Below are 20,196 nucleotides of genomic sequence, written 5' to 3' on the forward strand. Positions count from 1 at the left end.
ACTACGTAGTCAACCATGATATAATGGTAGTCGACCCAATTTTTGTTCGAATAAGAGTGGTCGACTACCTTGTTAGGGTTGGTCGACTACGCAGTCAACCATGTTATAATGGTGGTCGACCAAAGTCTCGGTCGCCCTGATGGTGTATATTGACAATTTTTTTCAAAAAAGTGTATTTTGTGATAAAAGTTTTTTAAAAAGTGTATTTTAGTCAATATCCCATGCAAAATTGCACTTTTTCGACAAAAAATGAGATATGTGCTTTCATGTCAAGGGTTATTTGTGGTCTAATAGTCGTAGTCAACATAACTATGATGAGACCTTCAACTTGGTTGTTAAGTCGGCTACTATTCAAACAGTTCTCAGCCTCGTTCTTTCTAGACATTGGTGTTGGAAATTTAGTGTAATTGAGGGATTTAGTTTACACTTGTAAATGGGTTAGGAGGTACGGAGTGTACACCCATTAAGTGATAAACTACCCGGATCTAAAAGTGGTTTTTCATTATTTACTAAAGTGACTTGGTCTACTCGAAATTTGACTAAGTGTTTTTGTGCTATGTCCTCTTAGTTAGCTAAAATTTAACTAAATGTTTTATGTGCTATATTTTCTTAGTCGGCTGAATTTGACTAAGTGTCTGGTGTTCCCTCTTAAGAGGCACCACAAGAAAAGCCTTTAGAGGTAGCACAAGAAAGTGCTGAAGAGGTGGCACATGCTCCCACTGAAGAGGCAGCACCTGCTCTAGGCAACACAAAAAGCAGCACGAAAAAAGACTTGTTAAAATTCAAATTGTTTTGATAATCCATAGGCATGGGCTCCCAGGGATCCCTGCCCGCTGGGCATGGTGCTCCCTGGGTAGCAAGGAAAACACTTTGCACGAATGTTGAATTTAGCGTGTTGTTCAAGTTTTGGTAAATACGGAAGAATTAATCCTGTAACCACTAATGCTATATTTGTGAAAAGGATAATTCTTGTTTACGAAAAAGATTATTATAGCAACCATTTTGAATATTAGGGAAGATATTTATGGAGAGTCAATCGGCCAATTAATTCGAATATATATTCTCTCATAATTACGGATGCCTATAAATACATAGACGAAGTATTCATTAGAGACATACAATACGAAACCTAAATACTCTTGAGCAAATGAATTCTTGTTTTCTGCCAAAAACAAGAACGTGATCTTTGTTTTATCTCAAAGTAATATTCGTGTAATGCAGACAATTAAGGTTGAATAGTTACCTTCAAAAAATGATATCAAGATTATTTTAGGATCGCCGTTTCTAGCTACCGATTATTATACCCTACACGAAAAATCTAACTTCATGTATTATTGGCCTATTAATCAATCAATTGATTTCATTGATTTCAAAATTGCATTTTTAACGGTGATGTTGCTGAAACTTTTTATATGTATTAGCGTTGCTGAGACACTTTAGATTACTATCAGACAGATAGTGCAGTACTAAAATAGATTAGATTTGCATTTACATGATAATAGGTAATAACAATTCACATAAATCCATTTCGTGTCCAGATGACCCTAAACCGCAACTTTCATCAGATTCCGCGCCCAAAATGAAACCCCCCTAAAATAATTCATACAGCCACAATCAACCACCGTAACTATGGATGAAGACCGCCGCGCCGGAGATTTAGTCCGGGAACTAGTCCACCATCTTCAAGACAACCCAAACCCTAACCCTAAAGATGTCAAATACGCAATTCTCATTTTATCAAGTCGAATGACCCCATTAATAGTCGCCAATGAAGCTGCCATAGCTAACTCCATTAAAACCCAAATGGCTAAACAAGGTAAGTTATCTGATGCTTTAAGTTTCACCGATCTTTATTCTAAATTCACCTCTAAAACTGGCACTGGTAGTGTAAACAACAAAAGATCTGTCCTTTATTTACTTAAAGTCATTTCCGAAGATAGAAAATCAAACCCCAGATTCCAAATTAATGAAATAAATGAAAATTTTAGTGAAATTCATGGTTACAGTTCAAGAAAGTTTAAAAATGGTGGCATTTTATCGATATCGAGAGATGCTAGTAATTCGCGTGAGACGGTTTATAACGAGTTTGGTAGGATAGTTAATGAGGAGAACGATGTTTCCGAATCGGGTTTGGTGTTCGATGTGTTGTCTGTTTGTGAAGGTAGTGAGGGAAAATATGTGAAATTTGATGATAATGTTGATGGTTATGTTCTGTTAGATTCGGTTAAAGTTAATAAGGCTAATAGGGTTATGGTTCGTAAACTTTGTGAGCTCGGGTGGTTATTTCGAAAGGTGAACGGATACATTTCCCAAAATTCAGTTTCTGATAATGGGATGGTTGCAAAGGCGTTTTGTGTTGCAATGCAAGATGAGCTTGTAGAGTATCATAAATTGTTGAATGTATTAAAATCACAATCGATGAATCCGATTCCGTTAGGTTTAGAGAATGTTGGGTCAAAGGGGTATCTAAGTTTAAGGAGACTTTCGGTTTGGTTAGTTGAGCCGACAGTTAGAATGAGACGAATGGCGGTTCTTGTTGATAGTTGTAAGGATCTTAAAGGTGGGGCCATGGCTGGCGAAATTCATTTGTATGCTCAACACGGGGACCCACTTTTTCGTGATTTAATGAAACGGTTACTTCATAAGGTTTGTTTACCGCTTTTTGAAATGGTTAGGAGTTGGGTTATGAAAGGGGAACTTCAAGATTTGTATTCCGAATTCTTTGTTTATGAACAATTTGTTAAAGCAGAGTGTTTATGGAGAGAGGGTTATCAGATTAATAATCTCATGTTGCCTTCGTTTATCTCTAAATCGCTTGCTAATCGCATATTAAGAACAGGTAAATCGATTAATTTTCTTAAAGTTTGTTGTGATGATCATAGTTGGGTCGATTTAGTCACTGGGACTAGCTATAGTGAAACGAATGCACTTGAAGTTTTAGTCACCGAAGCATCAAAAAGAATCGATAAGCATTTAATTGATGTAATTTTTAATAAATATAAGTTTAAAGAACACTGTCTAGCTATTAAGCGTTATATACTATTAGGGCAAGGCGATTTTCTTCAGTATTTAATGGAAATTGTGGGCCCGGTGCTATCTGATAATGCTGATAAGATCAGCTTAATACATGTTCGTGGCTTATTGGAGAAAGCCATTTTGTCATCTAGCGCAAAATATGACGATCGTGACGTTTTAGATAGATTAACGGTTAAGATGATGCCACATAGGAATCAAGATAAGGGATGGGATGTGTTTAGTTTGTATTATCATACTCGAGCTCCGTTAAATACCGTATTTACCGAATATGTGATGGGTAGTTACTTAAAAATCTTTAATTTTTTGTGGAAAATTAGACGGGTCGAACACGCGATTCTTGGTGTTTGGAAAACGATGAAACCGAATTTAGTTACGGATCAGTTTTTTATTGAATTACCGAAAGTTGTGAGGTTAAAAATAGTTTTGACATCGAGAAAATGTCAAGTTCTTTGGGATGAAATGAACCATTTTTTGATGAATTTGCAGTCGTATACAATGTTTGAAGTTTTGGAGGTTACGTGGGTTAAATTTTGTAATGAAATGGAAACGGCTAAAGATCTTGATGATTTAATTGCGGCGCATGATAAATATCTTAATGCAATTATTGAGAAATCGCTTATTGGAAAAAGTTGTGAAGGTTTTTATAAGACACTTTTGATGTTGTTTGATGTTATATTGCGGTTTTGTGGTGTTGCTGATCGACTTTATGAAGGCATAAATGAATTTCGAACAAGGTACTATTTGTATTTTACCATCATATTGAAAGGTGGTAATTTCGACCCGTTTTGCATGTGAATGGTCCAATTTGGGCATGTTTAGTCACTTAACGGAATAATGGGTCAGATATTTTACCATCATATTGAAAGGTGGTAATTTCGACCTGTTTTGCATGTGAATGGTCCAATTTGGGTATGTTTAGTCACTTAACAGAATAATGGGTCAGATATGTTGAACTCACTCAACATCTAATATATAAGCATAGAAACATACAACCTTTTAAACTCGTAACTTCCGTTATTATGTTTTCCAAGGTTGCAAAAATTGTTACTCAGGGCATACTAGGTCGTTACATTTTAGGGAGTACTTGGAAATTCGGGGGAGTACTCGGATGTTGACCGAGTTTGACTTTGACCGATTTTGTCTGTAATCCAAAGTTTTGGCTGAGTTTGACCGAGTACGTGCCGAGTACTCGCCAAGTAATTCCGAGTTCTGCAACACTGTATATAGTTTTGTAATCATATTGGACACATTAATCTTATGTTATGACAGGTATCTAATTAGCCATTTTATAACATGTTTTTGACCCAACATTTTGCCACCTCTAATCATACTCTATTAAGAATTAGGATTTTGAGAAGATACATAATTTTATTTTGTTGTTTTACAGAAGTAGTAAAAGTAAGGTCAAAAAAGGTAAGCATTCTAAAAGCAAAGGCTCAGAAGCAGATTCATGGCTTAACGAAGGAAGAAAAGCTATAACAAAACGTGCTGGTGAATTTCTTAGTAATATCGGACAAGATTTAGATACGGTGTCAAAGGAATACTCATCGATTTTGAAAGGGTTCATCTCTGAATTGCCTACGCAGCAAAATATAGACCTGAAATTTCTTATGTTTCGGCTAGACTTTACTGAATATTATAAATTAGCCACTTAGCTCTGATGGTTAAGTTAGCCTTCTGTTGTTTCAGTCTAACTAGTTATATGGCTCATGGGTTCATGGGACCCGAGGATAATTTGTAGCTATTGAAATCTAATGGTATAATTTGATTCATCTTTTTTTTTTTTTTTTTTTTTTTTTTTTTTTGTTGTTGTTGTTGTTGTTGTTGTTAGCCACTATCTGTATGCCTGACCTTTCTTTTCAGTCTGTTATTAGTGTTTATGAGTCGATCGTATTTTTAAGAACAATTCTATATTACATACAAATTTCTTGTGGTGGTGTATCTTTATGCTTGTATGTTTTTTTGTACTAGAAGTGACAAAATAGACGGATTAGGTAACAAGTTAAACGGGTTACATTTGATATGTATTGAACCATACCTGATTGGGTTGACCCGAAACATGTTTTCCCCCCCCAAGATTTAGAAATTTTATATGATTGCAGTTTTATAGAATTTTATCATGTCTATCTTTTATCTGTATGAAATGATTTTAGCACAAATTATGTTCTGTTCATCCTTCATATGTTATCAGCAGGAATCAAAACTTCAGTTTTCTTAAAATGAGCTACAAGCCATCGTTTCGTTGGTCCAAAAAGGATCAACCTTGTAAGTCCTTTTCTAAGTTATGTTCAAAATACGATATCTTTGGGTGATTTGAGTAAGTTATGGCTTCTATGAGGTTTATTTTGAATGTTTTTATGAGGTTGTCATTACTTCAAACTATTATTAGTTCTAGATAACATTTATGTTAAGCTTATTAACACTAGCGATCCAAGGTTATAACTGGTCGCTTGATTGTTATAAAGTTTTTGAAATTATGATGTAACATGATGGTAAAATTGTGTCATTCGCTAATTTGTAATATTTGCGACGAATGATTGGGAAGTGAAGTATTTCATGAAATGGTTTTGATTATAACTTTTGTCTAGAAATTAAAAATAATGTCATTTGTCTTGAAAATTTCATATATCGTGACGTGATATCACACCATCATCAATTCACAGGTAGAGAAGTAGGTAATATTTCATATTCATTTTTTAGACCATTCGTTATGCAAAATCAAAATGTTGTGTTGTTGTGGAAGGATTTTTGCTGACGTGTCATTGTTGTGGGATGAATTGAGCGCTGTGGTAAATGTATTGTTGTGCTGTTGTGTGGCGCTGATGTGGCGTTTTTTTTTATTTTTTTTATATGTATATTAAAAAAAATACGAATGTGTTTAAAAACCGAATTAAAAATATATAAACATACATAATTTAAATCTTAAAAAAAGTTACATAATTAAAATCCTAAAAAAGGAAAAAAAAACATACATAATTTAAATCCTAAAAAGAAAAAAATACATAATTTAAATCCTAAAAAAGGGAAAAAAAAAATACATAATTAAAAGTCCTAATTTACGTTAAAAACGTCCTACAAATTAAAAAAAATACATAATTAATTTTTCAATATATAGAGTCTTGACTCACGTAACCGGACTCAAGACTACTCGAGTTGGATTGCGCCTGATCGTAAGTCGATTGACCCATGTTTACGAGATATAACTCAATTCGACAGGGTCGTGTCTTGGCTCGCGCTTATTGTGCATCCCATTGCTCATTGTTAAACAGAAACATCAACACTTGATGCTCTTCGCCGAAATACACAATTTGCGTAAAAACGTAAGGAGTTTCTTTTTCGAGGAATTTTTTCAACTTTGACCAATCAAAGTCAGAAACATCGACATCCTCAAAAGATTTTTTTCCCCACCTACGTATGACTTCCAGTCATACACAACTTTACCCCCATAGTGTACGTCAATGGAAACTTTGTTCGAAGTCATGATTTGTGTTTGATTAAATGTTTTTGCTGTATATGTTGAGAAAGATGAATGTGTATATATGAAATGTGTGTATCTATTGAATGTGGATGCATGTACGTATTTATAATGAAAATGTTAACGGATATATTGCATTTCAATATTTAAAATTCGGCTCCTCCTGCAAACGTACACACTCCAACCAATCAAAATGCAGCCGACCGTTGTTGAGCTCGTTGAAACCACCCACAATGGCGCAACGATTTGGACCACAACGACCGCACAAAGCCCGTTGTGGTCGAATTTGGGCAACGAATTGGTCGACAACGACTGCGTAAAGAATGGTCTTATGTTAACGTAGAGAATTAGGTTTGTGTTACACTATTTTTATATTGTGCAAGATTTGGTCTTTTACTAAATTTTCGGTGTAAAATCTTCAAATCTTTTATCCTCTCTTTGTTTCAAGAAATAAAATATTATTTATTCATATCCTATCCATATTACTCCGTATAAAAATGTAAACGATGATTATTGATCAGTCAAAACTTTACCATACACCAAAACTATTACTTAAGTTTCGATTCAGTCTTATCATACATGGAAGAATATTATATATTATATTATATTATATATATTTAATAGAGCACAACGCTGTACTGTTCATCCCCTTTTTATTTCCAAAAATCTGCTTTTTAACATATATATATATATATATATATATATATATATATATATAGTTGAACTTATTTCACAAAATACAACCTTGCTAGGTTGGTTGGTGCGTGTGATGGTCTGTCAAAGAACCCCGGTTCGATTCTTGAATTGACCATCTTTTCTTATTATTTTTTCTTAAATTTAATCCTTATAAATCATTTATTTTATATCCTCAACTTGATTCTGTTATAATATATAAATATATATATATATATATAAATGGATAGTCAATTATTGATACACAAAAGTAATATTATTGTATTACCTAAACTTGTGATATTTTTGCTATAAATAGCCATGAATGCAAGCATTAAACTTGCACCATTTCTCACACTTACAAAGTGTTTCTTTCTTTCTCTCCATTATCATCTTTGTTCTTACACTTCATTATTAGTATTCTTAATCAAGAATCAAATCACTAAAGGTAGTTATAAGCCTACTGAATTATAGCATCAAGAATCAAACCACTAAAGGTAGTTATAAGCCTACTGAATTATAACACGTTATCAGCACGATAATCTTAATACTAATTATGGTTGGCTCTGCCACCTAAATGATATATGGTCGGTTATACACCTGAATAATATATGGTCGACACTGTCGTCTAATTATCATTTATGTTACTAACATTTATATTTCAATTATCTAACATTTATATGGCCGACACTGTCGCCTAATTATCATTTATGTTACTAACATTTATATTTCTATTATCTAACATTTATATGGCCGACACTGTCGCCTAATTATCATTTATGTTTACTAATATTTATATTTATGTTATATAACATTTATTAATGATTGCTTACATATGGTCGACACTGTCACCTACTTATCATTTATGTTATATTAAATTTATGTTTAATGTTTATATACTTATGAATATAAAGTGACTATAATTTATCATGTTGTTTGTTTTAATAGAAAATGTCGAATCTGGAAAAGCTTAAATTTACTCCTTTAGAATCAACTGGAAACAACTACATGCCATGGGTTATAAAAGTATAAATGCATCTTAAATCAATGGGCATTCTTGAAGCCATAAATGAAAACAACACTTGTTCTGAAAAAGAACAAGCAACGGCATGTTGCTTTATTCATCAACATATTGATGAATGCTTACAAAATAATTATGTGACTGTAGAAGATCCCCATGTTTTATGGGAAGGTCTCAAAAGCAGATTCAATAATCAAAGAGAAATTTTACTTCCAGCTGCTATGGAACAATGGAGAACATTAAGGTTCCAAGACTTTAAGAAAGTAAATGAATATAGCTCAACTCTGTATAATACATGTTCACAACTTAAATTCTGTGGACATGAAATAAGTGATGCAGATATGATGGAGAAAACTTTCTCCACAATGAATGCTGTAAACATCACAGTGCAAAGAAATTTGAGAATGCTAAAGTTCAAAACATATCCTGAACTTAATTCATATCTCTTAGTTGCAGAGCAAAATGATGAGCTATTAATGGAAAATCAGCAATCCCGTCCTACTGGTACACTTGCAATCCCTGAAGCAAATACTGCAAATAATTATAAACAGGGACAAGGACGCGGGCAAGGTCGTGGTTATAATAACCATCGCCATCATCATGCCAAAAGCCATAACTATGGTAGAAACCATCCTTATGGTAATGGTAATGGGCGAGGACGTGGTCGTGGTCGTGGCCGTGATGGTCAAAGAAATAATAATTCACGAAAATATAAATATCAACCACAAAACAAGCCCACTAAACAAGATGTTGAAGAAAATTCTTTTAAAAATTCTGAAGAATCTTGCTACAGATGTGGTAGAATGGGCCACTGGGCTAATACTTGCCGAACATCTAAACATCTTGTTAAGATGTATCAGGATTCGCTGAAAGATAAAGAAAAGGAAGTAAACTTTGTGGATAACGTCGATCCAACAGTCACTGAGAAACCATTTGATTTATATGAAGATTTCTTGAATGTTTAAGTTGTGTGTCTTTCGAAAAATAAACGATTTAATATCGTCTGTCTTTGTCATTATGTTTGCTAAATGTTTCAGTACTATCTATTTGCGTGTAAAATATTGTGTAATATTAATGTACTCACTATTTATTTCTTATATATGAAGTTCAATATGAATTTTGCTGGAATACAACATCAATCAAGTGGTGGAGATCTCTGTATAGCAGACAATGGAACTACACACACTATACTTAAATCCGAGAAATATTTTATTGATCTAAAACCAATGGAAGGAACTATACATACAATATCAGGACCTGCTAACTTGATAAAAGGGATAGGAAAGGCAAATTTCATACTACCAAATGGAACAAAATTTTTAATAAATGATGCCTTATTTTCTCTCAAGTCAAGCAGAAATTTATTGAGTTTCTCCGACATATACCTTAACGGGTATGATTATCAGTCAGTGACAACAGAAAATGAGAAATATTTAAGTATCACTGACAAGAGTCATGTGGTTGAAAAACTACCAAGACTTAGTTCTGGATTACATTATACACATATAAATGTACCAGAAATACATATGGTAGTTAACGAAAAATATATTGATCCTGGTGTATTCAGTTTATGGCATAACAGATTAGGCCATCCAGGATCAACAATGATGAAAAGGATTATTGAATGTACTCATGGACATCCACTAAAGGATAGAAAAATCCATCATGATACAATGGTTCCATGTACATCTTGCTCTCTTGGAAAATTGATAACTAGACCCTCACCACTTAAGGTTGAGAAAGAATCACCAATGTTTCTTGAAAGATTTCAAGGTGATATATGTGGACCAATTCATCCACCATGTGAACCATTTAGATATTTCATAGTTCTAATAGACGCATCTAGCAGATGGTCTCATGTTTGTCTGTTATCAAGCCGTAATGTGGCATTTGCAAAATTTCTTGCCCAAATTATTAAATTGAGAGCTCATTTTCCTGATTACACCATTAAAAGGGTGAGACTTGATAATGCTGGTGAATTTACATCTCAAGCATTTAATGACTATTGCATGTCTATAGGAATTGTTGTTGAACATTCTGTTGCTCATGTGCATACACAAAATGGTTTAGCCGAGTCATTGATTAAACGTTTACAGTTAATCGCTAGACCATTGATAATGAGAACAAAACTCCCTGTATCTATATGAGGTCATGCAATTTTACATGCTGCTGCATTGATTCGCATCAGACCAAGTGCAAGTCATAAATATTCCCCCCTACAACTTGCTTTTGGTCAAGAGCCAAATATTTCCCATCTTAGAACATTTGGTTGTGCAGTGTATGTTCCAATTGCGACACCACAACGTACAAAAATGGGTCCTCAAAGGAGGTTGGGAATATATGTTGGATATGAAACATCTTCAATATTAAGGTATATTGAACCTATGACAGGTGACGTTTTTACAGCACGTTTTGCTGATTGTCATTTTAATGAAACATTGTTCCCTAGATTAGGGGGAGAAATGAAAAATAAAGAAAATGATGTTTCATGGTGTGAACCTCAATTAAAGTATCTTGATCCTCGCACAAAAGAATGCGAGACAGAAGTTCAAAAGATAATGCATATACAAGAACTTGCAAATCAATTGCCTGATGCATTTACAGATACAAAAATGGTGACAAAATCATATATACCAGAAGTAAATACTCCAGCTCGAATTGAAATTCCAAAAGCTGGCAATAACGTCACTCATGAATCTTTGCCACGTCAGAAACGTGGAAGACCAATTGGTTCAAAGGATAAAAATCCTCGAAAAAGAAAATCAGCTGATAATGAAGTAAAAGAAAGTGTTCAAGAAGAACCACAAATCAGTACTCCTACTGCAGAGGAGATTGATGATGTCAATATAGAAATTGCAATCAATTATGCATATTCAAAAATATTATGGAACCGAAATGAAATGAAAAATCTTGATGAGAAATTTTCATTTAATGTTGCATATGACATCATGAATAATGATGATGATCCAGAACCAACATCTATGGTTGAATGTCAAAATAGACATGATTGGGCTCAATGGAAAGAAGCAATACGAGCTGAATTAGAATCACTCAATAAAATAAAAGTTTTCGGATCCATCATTCTCACTCCTAAAGATGTGAAACCTGTAGGATACAGATGGATTTTTGTCCGAAAAAGAAATGAGAAAAATGAAGTTACAAGGTATAAAGCTAGACTTGTAGCTCAAGGTTTTTCTCAAAGACCGGGAATTGATTATGAAGAAACTTATTCCCCTGTTATGGATGCAATTACTTTTAGGTACTTAATCAGCCTGACAGTTTCTAAAAATTTAGAAATGCATCTCATGGATGTTGTGACTGCTTACCTATATGGATCACTTGATAGTGATATATATATATATATATGAAGATACCTGAAGGATTTAAGGTACCAGAAGCATCAAATGCAAAACCCAAAGAAATGTATTCGATTAAATTACAAAGATCTTTATATGGGTTAAAACAATCGGGACGTATGTGGTATAACCGATTAAGTGATTACTTGATAAGCAAAGGGTATACAAATAACCTTACTTGCCCTTGTGTTTTCATTAAGAAAACAACATCCGGATATGTGATCATAGCTGTTTATGTTGATGATCTTAACATCATAGGTACAAATAAAGAGATCTATGAAGCCATTCAACTTCTAAAGAAAGAATTTGAAAATGAAAGATCTCGGAAAAATCAAGTATTGCCTTGGCTTACAAATTGAGCATATGCCTAATGGTTTACTTGTACATCAAACAACATATACTGAAAAGATTTTGAAACGTTTCAATATGGACAAGGCAAAACCATTAAGTACTCCTATGGTTGTTAGATCACTCAATGTTGAAACTGATCCATTTTGTCCATGTGAAGATCATGAAGATATTCTTGGACCAGAAGTACCATATCTTAGTGCAATTGGAGCTCTTATGTATCTTACAAATTGTACAAGACCTGACATTTCTTTTGCAGTTAATTTGTTGGCAAGGTTCAGCTCTGCTCCTACCAAAAGACACTGGAATGGGATCAAACACATATTTCGATACCTTCGAGGAACTACTGATTTAGGATTATTTTATTCTAACGAATCAAAACAAGATTTGGTTGGTTATGCTGATGCAGGTTATTTATCTGATCCACATAAAGCTAAATCTCAAACTGGATATGTATTCCTAAATGGAGGTACTGCAATATCATGGCGTTCTCAAAAACAAACACTTGTTGCTACATCATCAAATCATGCCGAAGTGATTGCATTACATGAAGCTACTCGGGAATATTTTTGGTTGAGATCAATGACACAAATCATTACTGATTCTTGTGGACTAGAACGCGATAAAAGTCCAACAATTATCTATGAAGATAATGCAGCTTGCATAGCACAGATGAAAGAAGGGTATATCAAAAGTGACCGAACCAAACACATACCTCCTAGATTCTTCTCATACACTCAAAATCTCATTAAGGACAACGAGATTGAAATGAGATATGTTCAATCCAGCAAAAACTCTGCTGATCTTTTCACGAAAGCACTTCCAACTGCTATTTTCAGAACACACGTTCATAACATTGGCATGAGACATGTTCAAAAGATGTAACAACCGAAGCGATGTCTACTTGAGGGGGAGTCAACTCCATGCTGCACTCTTTTTCCCTTAGCTAAAGTTTTTCCCACTGGGTTTTCTTTAGCAAGGTTTTTAATGAGGCAGTAACTTACAGTTGATCTTCAACAAACAAAATTGCTATCCAAGGGGGAGTGTTATAATATATAAATATATATATATATATATATATATATATATATATATATATATATATATATATATATAAATGGATAGTCAATTATTGATACACAAAAGTAATATTATTGTATTACCTAAACTTGTGATATTTTTGCTATAAATAGCCATGAATGCAAGCATTAAACTTGCACCATTTCTCACACTTACAAAGTGTTTCTTTCTTTCTCTCCATTATCATCTTTGTTCTTACACTTCATTATTAGTATTCTTAATCAAGAATCAAATCACTAAAGGTAGTTATAAGCCTACTGAATTATAACATCAAGAATCAAACCACTAAAGGTAGTTATAAGCCTACTGAATTATAACAAATTCATTATTTTGAGCACTCCCACCTTTTTTACATATAATTTCCCTTTAAATGTTTTTACGATCTTTTTTACATATTTTTTTCTCATTATATACAAACTTTTTTCTATTTCTTTTTTCACATTCTACTCTTAATTAACAAAGTTTTCAGATTTATATGTATTTTAATTAATTTGATTATTAAATCTAAAATAAATGGTTTTAGTCCTTTAAAACGAAATATTGTCTTTTTGATTATATTATCTTCATTAACGGTTAATATTTTACTTATAAACATATAGTTATGTAAAACAAAAATATGCCCGTCTGCAGCAAAGCGCGGATAACGACGTGCTTGTTAAAAACATTTCCTCAACATACATGTAGCTGGTTAAAAGTTAGGTTGACCTTATTCAAGTATCAAGGATTTTGGAATGTAAAAGAGTTCCTTTTAGGAATTTTAGCTCAACAAAGCTTTAAGGCTTAACCGATCAGCGATGTGTTATTGTGTAGCAGCCCCAAAACTGGCACCACTTGGTTAAAGGCCTTGGCTTACGCCATCGTAACTCGAGAAATATTCAATGAATCCACAAGTCCTTTGCTCACAACTATGCCTCATGATTGCATGCCTTTGTTGGTGATTTTAGTGTCATCTAACAATCATTTTAGGTAATTGGGATTACTAGAAAAGCAAGAGTATCTAGTTATACTTAGTAACACGTTCGGAGAGTGCGGAGTGCACGCCCGTAAGGGTTGACTAGACATTCTCACAGTATGGCGGGGTCAAGGGGGTTGCACCCCCTTGCAGGGTCCAAGGGGCAGCGCCCCTGGCGGGGTACAAGGGGCAGAGCCCCTGGCTGGTGGTACGTTATGTATAGCTTGTTAGTTTTACGTGAATGCGGTATGTGTTTACTATTTGTGTTGGTGATACATATTCATTTTATGCATATGTATGTATATAGTATGTTTATCTTCACTAAGCTTTATAGCTTACCCTCTCGTTGATTTTATTTTTATAGGTTCGCAAGGTGGCGGCTCGGGTAAGCGTGGGAACTAGTGGACTTTTGTAGGTTGCCTTAGAAGACGTGCTTTCAGAATGATTTAGGATTGGGTAGTGTGTCCCCAATCGCCATGCTCGATTTTATGTAGAGTTCAAACACTTTGGGTCGAAAGTATCTTTTGGGTCATGTTAAAACGGGTCATTGTGTTCCCGGGGTCGTCGAGCCCATATCGTTGATTTAAAGTACTTAAATTATATATTTATGTCGTTAATCATGTTTTGGGTCAATTGACGTTTGTGGTTGCTAAAATTGGGACTTGTGTCATAAAATTGAAAATAACATCTGTCCAAGGCATAGGCCGCGCCGCGGGCCTTTGGGACGCGCCGCGGGTTAAAACAGAAAATGGGACCCGAGAATTTAATTGTCACTGACTTTCAGCAAAAAGCATAAGCCGCGCCGCGGTTGGCCCAGGCGCGCCGCGGGTCAATGCTGACAGGTGGCAGTCAGCATATATATATATATATATATATATATATATATATATATATATATATATATATATATATATATATATATATATATATATATATAAGGTTTTGCATCTAATTATTCAAGTGGTATCAGAGCATGGTCTAAGAGATTTAGGCGACTTGAGATAGGTGAATAGACTTAGATTTTTGTGTGTGCGTATTTGTGGTGGGACTTGTAGGAGTACGGGTCGGACGAGAATTCGGTTAGTGCCTTAGCGTGTAGGTGAACTGTAGAGACCCGTCCTAATCCATCCGGACGAAGTCCATATCGATTATAAACGAGTCACAACAGTTGATTACATCGCGAGGTACTTGACCTCTATATGATACATTTACAAAAATTTCATTCATTTTTGAAAAGACAATCTTTCATTACATCGAAAGTTGACGGCATGCATACCATTTCATAATACATCTAACTATAATTGACTTAATAATAATCTTGATGAACTCAACGACTCGAATGCAACGTCTTTTGAAATATGCCATAAATGACTCAAAGTAATGTCTTTAATATGAGCTAATGCACAGCAGAAGATTTCTTTCATACCTGAGAATAAACATGCTTTAAAGTGTCAACCAAAAGGTTGGTGAGTTCATTAGTTTAACATAAATAATCATTTCATACAAGATTTCATATTTACATTTCTCATAAACATACGTCCCATACATAGAGACAAAAATATCATTCATATGGATTGAACACCTGGTAACCGACATTCACAATATGTATATAAGAATATCCCCATTATTTCGGGATCCTCCTTCGGACATGATATAAATTTCGAAGTACTAAAGCATCCGGTACTATGGATGGGGCTTCTTGGGCCCGATAGATCTATCTTTAGGATTCGCGTCAATTAGGGTGTCTGTTCCCTAATTCTTAGATTACCAGACTTAATAAAAAGGGCATATTCGATTTCGATAATTCAACCATATAATGTAGTTTCGATTACTTGTGTCCATTTCGTAAAACATTTATAAAAATTGCGCATGTATTCTCAGCCCAAAAATATAAAGGGTAAAAAGGCAAATGAAACTCACCATACTGTATTTTGTAGTAAAAATACATATGACGTCATTTATCAAGTGTAGGGTTGGCCTCAGATTCACGAACCTATATCATTTGTATATTTATTAATGCATTTAATGGAATCACATGATTTCTTTTATTAGTATGTATTATTTATATATAAATATCTTTTAGTTATATAGAATTTAAACTAAATTCCATTAAAGATAAATACTCATATTATATCTTAAACTATATATTTATATACATTTATGTTGTATATGTATATTCAGAATGTTTAATACCTATATTTTCAATTATATCAGTATATATATATATATATATATATATATATATATATATATATATATATATATATATATATATATATATAGTTAGTATTATATTAAAACAAGTCATTAGTTTTGCTATATATAAATAACTATATAAATAATGTTAATATGGGTGATATATATTATATAAACTGTTAATATATTTATAATATATGTATTAAGTATATGTTAGGTACAAAATATTTATCTGTAACAAAAATGCTAGTTTTGATAATAATGATTTTCTAATAATAATAACTTTGTTGTTATTGAATATACTAAAAATAGTAACGATATTGTTAAAAATGGTATTTATGTTAATAATAATAATATTAGTTGTAATAATAATAATTATATTACTAATAATAATAGTTATTAATATCTTAAGAACTTAACGGTTTTATATCTATACGTATATATATATATATATATATATATATATATATATATATATATATATATATATATATATATATATATATATATATATATATATATATATATATATATATATAGATACTTTGTTTATAATTTGTACGACCATAGTTTTATTATTTATATCCTAATCAAATTAAATCTTATATTTATCAACACACTATCTCATTCAAAATCATAAGGTTTTTCATAATATCCAAATTTAGTTCATAACTGTATAATATGCTTAATAATAATAATCATAGTTGTAACTTTAACAATAATGATAATAATATTAATTCAACTAAAAATCTTATTACTAATATTACTTAATAATAATAATAATAATACATAATAATAATAATAATAATAATAATAATCATAATAATAAATATAATAATGATAATAATAACAATGAGATAATGATAATAATAAAAGTAATAATTAAATTAGGAAACTACCTCAAAAGTTTGTTTTAAAAAGAATGGCCCGAACCGGGCTCGAACCCACGACCTCCCGTATAACCAACGACACCCACGACCACCCATCTATTTTACACTTTCTGTTTTTACTCCCATAACAATTTATATAACCCGTGTTTCTGTTGCATCATCTTCTTCATGTTCCAATCGACCAAACGAGTTTAATCAAGCATCACAGACAATTTACGATTTGATTTATGATGTTATATTGAATTAAAACAATTAACAAATACGGAGTATGATTTACTGGGTTAATAAAACAAAAAAAAAAATATATTACAGAACCTGTTGTTCGACGAGGATTATAAAAAAAAAAATTGATTATCGTTTTGAGATCGTTTTGGACAAAGATTTCAACACAAACTACCCTTCAAATCATCAATACAATACTCGAAATTTATCAATTGAATCTGAAACAACTTTCAAATCACGAATTTGAATGATCAAAGTTCAGTTGACTTTTTGTTTTTAAAGTTTGACTCGAAAATTCGTAGTTGTTTTGAAGAATTGGAATGTAAGACTTTGCAGATATTTCGACTATACGTATCCTAACACATCTGCATTCTTAGATTTTGAAAATGGATTAAAAATCGAAATATGGTTAAAAATCTCAAGAGCAGAGGAAGAACGAACACTCTTTATGTGTTTTTGGTTTTTTTTTATTCAGTCGATTATAATAGTCCAGTATATAACTGATGATTTGCTGTTTTAAATGGTGATTGAGAACGATTGTTAACAAATCCGACATAGACAAAAATTCAGGTACAGTTTTGATAGCTACCCTAAACAACTCGTACGAATTAATATATATATATATATATATATATATATATATATATCATTGATTTTATTTATTTTTATATATAAATCTGTATATATATTTATATATCACGGTTTTTATATATATATATATATATATATATATATATATGATATATTAGATTTTATAACACAAATTAATGATATAGTTTATTAATAAAATCCATTAATACTTTTAATTTTTAATAAGGATTCTAATAATAATAATGATATTAATAATAATAATTTTCTAAATAATAATAATAATAATAATAATAATTAATATAATACTAAAAGTGATATAATATTATTGATAGTTAATAAAAATGAAAATTTTATAAATTATAATAATATTTAATAATTCATTTAATTCATAATCTTAGTAAAATTATTAAAGTCTTAATTCTTCATACGGCTAATAATATTATTACTAATAAAAATGATAATAATCCTAATAATACTACTAATAATGATAGTATTCTTAATATGAGAAATTACGTATATCAAATTTGATGTTAACATTTTTATTAATTATTATTAATAATAATGAAGGTATCAATAATAACATTGATAATATATTATTTTTAGACTTATATAAATCTTACATTTTGTTAAGTATGTAATACTTATTTTATATACTAACATATTCGAATATTTAATAATATACATACAATCAGAAATTAAGTATTTCAATTATGTATGTATATATATATATATATATATATATATATATATATATATATATATATATATATATATACATATCTAGATGTTTCAACTGCTACATAATTAATTATGTTTTAAATAATAAGTTTAAGTTTTTCCTTTATAATAAATTAAATCATATAATAGCTCATTTAATTTATAATATATAATTATTTATATGTATAGTTATGTATATATACATTTCTATTTATTATTTGATGGTTCGTGAATCATTGGAATCTGGTCGAGGTTAAATGAATGTATGAACACAGTTTTAAACTTTTTGAGATTCAAATTAACAAACTTTGCTTATCGTGTCGGAAACATATAAAGATTGAAGTTTAAATTTGGTCGGAATTTCCCCGGGTCATCACAGTACCTACCCGTTAAAGAAATTTCGTCCCCGAAATTTGATAGAGGTTGTCATGGATAACAATAAGAATGTTTTTATGACAAATATGAGTTGATAAATAGAGTTTTATCATAATTGAGTAATATGGATAAAACCATTTGATTGTGTAAAGTGTACGAGTGAATCTATCACCAAAGAGTGAAGTGAGTAGGTATATGTGACAACCCGAAAATTTCCAACCAAATTTAAACTTTAATCTTTATATGTTTCCGACACGATAAGCAATATTTGTTAAGTTAAATTTCAAAAATTTTAAACTATGTTCATACATTCATTCAACTTCGACCAAGTTCCAACGATTCACGAATCATTAAACGAATATGATTATATATGTATATGTGTATATATATTATAACTTGAAACGTAAACAAAATATTAGATTAAATACTTTATATGATTGTATCTGTTTCAAAATGTTTATCAATGGAATTAGAAGATAAGATCAAATGATTGAATTATCAGATATATTGAATTATGATTACAAGTCTCTGTTGAAAGGCCCACGTTGATTTGAGAAATCTTTTCATTTTAACAATATTCGGAAAATGGTAAAGTGATTTATAAATATGAACAAATTGTCAATCATTGAGAACTAGACAAAGGATAGTGGAAGATTGAATCTCATAAAGACTCGATTGATCTATTTAGTTTCAAACGTACAAAAACATTTTCAGTTTAAAAAGAACTTTATTATTAAAACGTATATAACTTTTATAAATATCTAGAACCACTTTTGACAACTCATTACTTAACTAGTATGATAAAGATAACGATATTTATATTTTATTTTATTAAATATATATAACAATTTAAATTAATATTATATATATTTATACGCGTATTATACGTACATAGTTTTATACTTTTATTATACTTAAACTTTACCTTTACTTTATTTTTACTTTACTTTAACTTTAATAATTCATACTTTAATAATTCACTTTAATAATTCATACTTTAATAATTCACTTTAATAATTCATACTTTAATAATTCATACTTTAATAATTCACTTTAATAATTCATACTTTAATAATTCACTTTAATAATTCAAAAATCTATTATAAATAGAATTCAATAGGTTTCATTATTTCATAGAAACTTGAAAATAGTTTTCTCTAAACTCTCTCAATCGATTTACATATATATATTTACTCCATATTATCTCAAGATATTATTAGTATACATAAAATATTACGACGGAGTGCTGTCCGAGTGATTTCGAA

The 20,196-nt window shown here is 31.2% G+C and overlaps 1 protein-coding gene across 1 annotated transcript; it reads left to right on the top strand.

The window, feature by feature from the left end:
* Positions 1–1,508: 1,508 nt before the first annotated feature.
* On the top strand, positions 1,509–4,786 carry LOC139898651 (gamma-tubulin complex component 3-like). Its single transcript, XM_071881408.1, has 2 exons — positions 1,509–3,770; positions 4,424–4,786. The coding sequence occupies exons 1-2, from the start codon at positions 1,630–1,632 to the stop codon at positions 4,689–4,691; spliced, it is 2,409 nt and encodes an 802-aa protein (XP_071737509.1). The 5' UTR covers positions 1,509–1,629; the 3' UTR covers positions 4,692–4,786.
* The last annotated feature ends 15,410 nt before the right edge of the window (positions 4,787–20,196 follow it).

Source organism: Rutidosis leptorrhynchoides, chromosome 3 (assembly GCF_046630445.1).
Source record: "Rutidosis leptorrhynchoides isolate AG116_Rl617_1_P2 chromosome 3, CSIRO_AGI_Rlap_v1, whole genome shotgun sequence".
Lineage (NCBI taxonomy): Eukaryota > Viridiplantae > Streptophyta > Magnoliopsida > Asterales > Asteraceae > Rutidosis > Rutidosis leptorrhynchoides.

Coding starts and splice junctions, on each gene's coding strand:
- LOC139898651 (XM_071881408.1), top strand. CDS start 1,630: ATGGATGAAGACCGCCGCGCCGGAGATTTAGTCCGGGAACTAGTCCAC. Junction 3,771..4,423: donor ATAAATGAATTTCGAACAAG/GTACTATTTGTA, acceptor GTTGTTTTACAG/AAGTAGTAAAAGTAAGGTCA.